The 3,187-nt window shown below is 43.1% G+C and overlaps 1 protein-coding gene across 1 annotated transcript in view; it reads left to right on the plus strand.

Annotated features, from left to right (window-relative positions):
• Window positions 1-3,187, plus strand: part of ZSCAN29 (zinc finger and SCAN domain containing 29) — a 23,526-nt gene that overhangs the window by 13,594 nt on the left and 6,745 nt on the right. Inside the window, exon 4 of the mRNA XM_007935260.2 lies at window positions 477-947. Within this exon, the coding sequence (XP_007933451.1) occupies window positions 477-947 (471 nt within the window). The remainder of the gene's footprint in view (window positions 1-476; window positions 948-3,187) is intronic.

Below are 3,187 nucleotides of genomic sequence, written 5' to 3' on the forward strand. Positions count from 1 at the left end.
TTGGGCAATCCTACTTCCGTAGTGATACTGCCTCGGAAACCCAAGGAGGGGTCGCTATGAGTCGGGGCCGACTCGACGGCACATAACAACAACAACAACTGTGGCTATCAGTGATGGATTGTGGTCTTTCTTCCCCTAACCATTTATTTTTTAATTTGGATCAGAACTCCAGAAAAACTGCTGGAAGGATGGAAAAATGCTGTACACTTGCCCCAGTATACTTAGTGATGGTTTCAGTGATCAGGTAGAAAGCCCTTTCAATATAGGAATTAAGGTCTTTGTGACACTGGTATAGGAAATAGGGAAGCAAAACATTTTATAATGAGTATGCATAGATTTTGGAAACATGAATTATTTACCTTTTCATCTAAGAGCCCTAGCTTAGATGACTTTTTATGTTGCAGATGGTAGGTCTCAGGAATTAAGGCTCTAAAGCTCTGGGTTAAGAGGTGCTGAAATTTCTCTTCTGGTGGCAGGTGTACACTGGGGTTATGAAGAGACCAAGACTTACCTTGCAATTCTTAGTGAGACTCAGTTTTATAAAGCACTCCGCAACTGTCACCGCAACAGTCAATTATATGGAGCGGTGGCTGAGCGGTTATGGGAATATGGCTTCCTCAGGACACCCGAGCAGTGTCGGACCAAATTTAAAAGTCTACAGACTAGCTATCGGAAAGTCAAGAATGGCCAAGCACCAGAGACCTGTCCATTCTTTGAAGAGATGGATGCTTTGGTGAGTGCACGGGTTGCTGCTCTGCCCAGTGATGGCTTTGAAGAGGAGACAGCTTCTTGCCCAGTCCAAGGGACCAGTGAGGCTAAGGCCGAGAAAGAAGCCGAAGAGGCAGAAGAGACCATAGAAGAAGATTCTGATGGTGATGAAGAGGATATGGAGATACCCCCAGGGGCTGTCCTATCCCGTGCTCCAGTCTTATTCCAGAGCCCCAGTGGTAAGGTTCTTTTACTTCTTAAAGTCTAAATAGGAAAAGTGAGGCAGTGGGATTTATGGCAGGGGGAGGGGAATTATCACATTGAGGACTAGAATTGGCCTTTACATCCAGCTCTCATGGATTCTTCTTATGACCACTTTATCTCTTTCCTGTGTTTCCTGTTTATTAAAGGAGTTCAGTGTGGGGAGATAAACCATTAATGTGACTCATCTCCTACAGCATAAATCTGAGATGATTACAAACCTTGTAAATTTGCTGTCATCTTACGTGTGAACGGTCAGGCTTCTAGTCAGTTTACTTAGCAAAACCCATTGTCGTTGAGTCAATTACAACTCATAGCAAGCCTACAGGACAAAGTAGAACTGCTCCATGGGTTTTCAAGGCTGTCATCTTTGTGAAAGCAGACTGCCACATCCTTCTCCCATGGAATAGCTGGTGGGTTTGAACTTAACCACTGTACCACCAGAGCTCATTTAATTAGCGGGGAATCTGAAAGCTAATGTTTCCCAAGTGGTGTGTCACATACCCATACCAAAAAAAAAAAAAAAAAAAACTCACTGCCATTGTTTCCAACTCACAGCGACCCTTTCATGGGTTTCTGTGGTGGTATCTCTACAGAAGTAGATTGCCCAGTCTTCTGAGTGGCTGGTGGGTTTGAATTGCCATCTTTCTGGTTAGCAGTCACATGCCTTAGGCACTACTGACTTTTTCACCTTTATGTTTTTTCTTCTAGTTTCAGTTTGTGTATCAGCTGTGTGTGTGCTTTATTCACATACATGAAAACCTGATAATCCCTTTCTTCAGAGCCACTTGAGCAAAAGTCTAAGATTTCTGAGAGAACTGACCCTTTGAATCTTTGTTATTATACCAGAAAAATAAAATTCTACTATGGGTTCCTTCTTTGTGGGGAAAAGAATCCTAATTTTGGAGTCATACATGTATGTGTACATTAATCTGGGCTCTGTTGTTTATCAGCTGAGTGACTTAGAGGAAGTCACCTAACCCTAGTAAGTTTGCTTCTCCATTAAGATCTACCTCATAAGGTTGATGTAAATGAGGTACTATGTGAAGCATCTAGCATAGCACCTAGGCATATATTTGTTAGGTGCTGTTAAGTCAGTTCCAACTCATAGCAACTCTGTGCACAACAGAATGAAACGCTGCCCAGTTCTGTAACATCCTCACAATCATTACTATGTTTGAGCCCATTATTGCAGCCACTGTGCCAGTCCATCTTGTTAAAGATCTTCCTCCATTTCACTGATCCTCTACATTAATGATGGATATTTGCAGCTCTTTCTTACCATTTTGAGTTGTGCCACATCAGGAAATGAAAGTTCCAAAATGCCATTAAGTCAGCTCTACCTTGAGGAGGCAGCAAGAATTGTGAGGCTGGCATAGGACCAGGCAGTGTTTCGTTCTGTTGTGCATAGGGTCGCTATGAGTCAGAGCCAACTCGATGGCACCTTACACCACCACCTTAAGGAGGCATCTCTTCCACAGTCATAGTTTGAGTGCCTTCAAGCCTAATGGGCTTACCTTCCAGCATTATATCAGACAATGTTCTGCTCCTATCCATAAGGTTTTCACTGGCTAGTTTTTTCAGAAGTAGATCACTAGGCCCTTCTAGTCTGGGAGCACCACTGAAATACATCCACTATGAATGACCCTGCTGGTACTTGAAATACTGGTGGCAGAGCTTGCACCATCATAGCAACATGCAAGCCACCTTAGTATGACAAACTGCAAATAGCTGGTGGGGGCATACAGAAGGTATTCAATAAATAAAAGTTTTCTTTTCCATAAATCTTTTATATCAATTTTTTTTTTAATTGTGATTTGGGTGAAAGTTTACAGAGCAAATTCATTTTCTATACAGCCAGTTCATACACATTTTGTCTCATGACACTGACTGCAGTTTCTCACACCGTAACAGTCCTCTTCCCACTTCCTCCTGCAGTTTCCCACACCGTAACAGTCCTCTTCCCACTTCCTCCTCATACCTTTTCCCTGTGTCGCTCCCTCCCATTCACTTCAGCCCCGAGTAGTTTCCCTGTACATTCACTGCCCTTCTGTTCTCCCAAGATTGATCTGTCCAAGGAGTGTACCTGATGTAAATGTTCACCCCATATGCTGCCTTTTATTTGGCTGGAAGCCACAGACCTGAAGGGCAGCTAGGGGTCATAGTCTCAGTGGTTTCACCAGACTCTATCCGACCAGCAAACCTGTTTTTTTTTTTT

This window comes from Orycteropus afer, unplaced genomic scaffold (genome assembly GCF_000298275.1).
Source record: "Orycteropus afer afer isolate SDZICR_OR568_19922 unplaced genomic scaffold, OryAfe1.0 scaffold00026, whole genome shotgun sequence".
NCBI classification, from domain to species: domain Eukaryota; kingdom Metazoa; phylum Chordata; class Mammalia; order Tubulidentata; family Orycteropodidae; genus Orycteropus; species Orycteropus afer.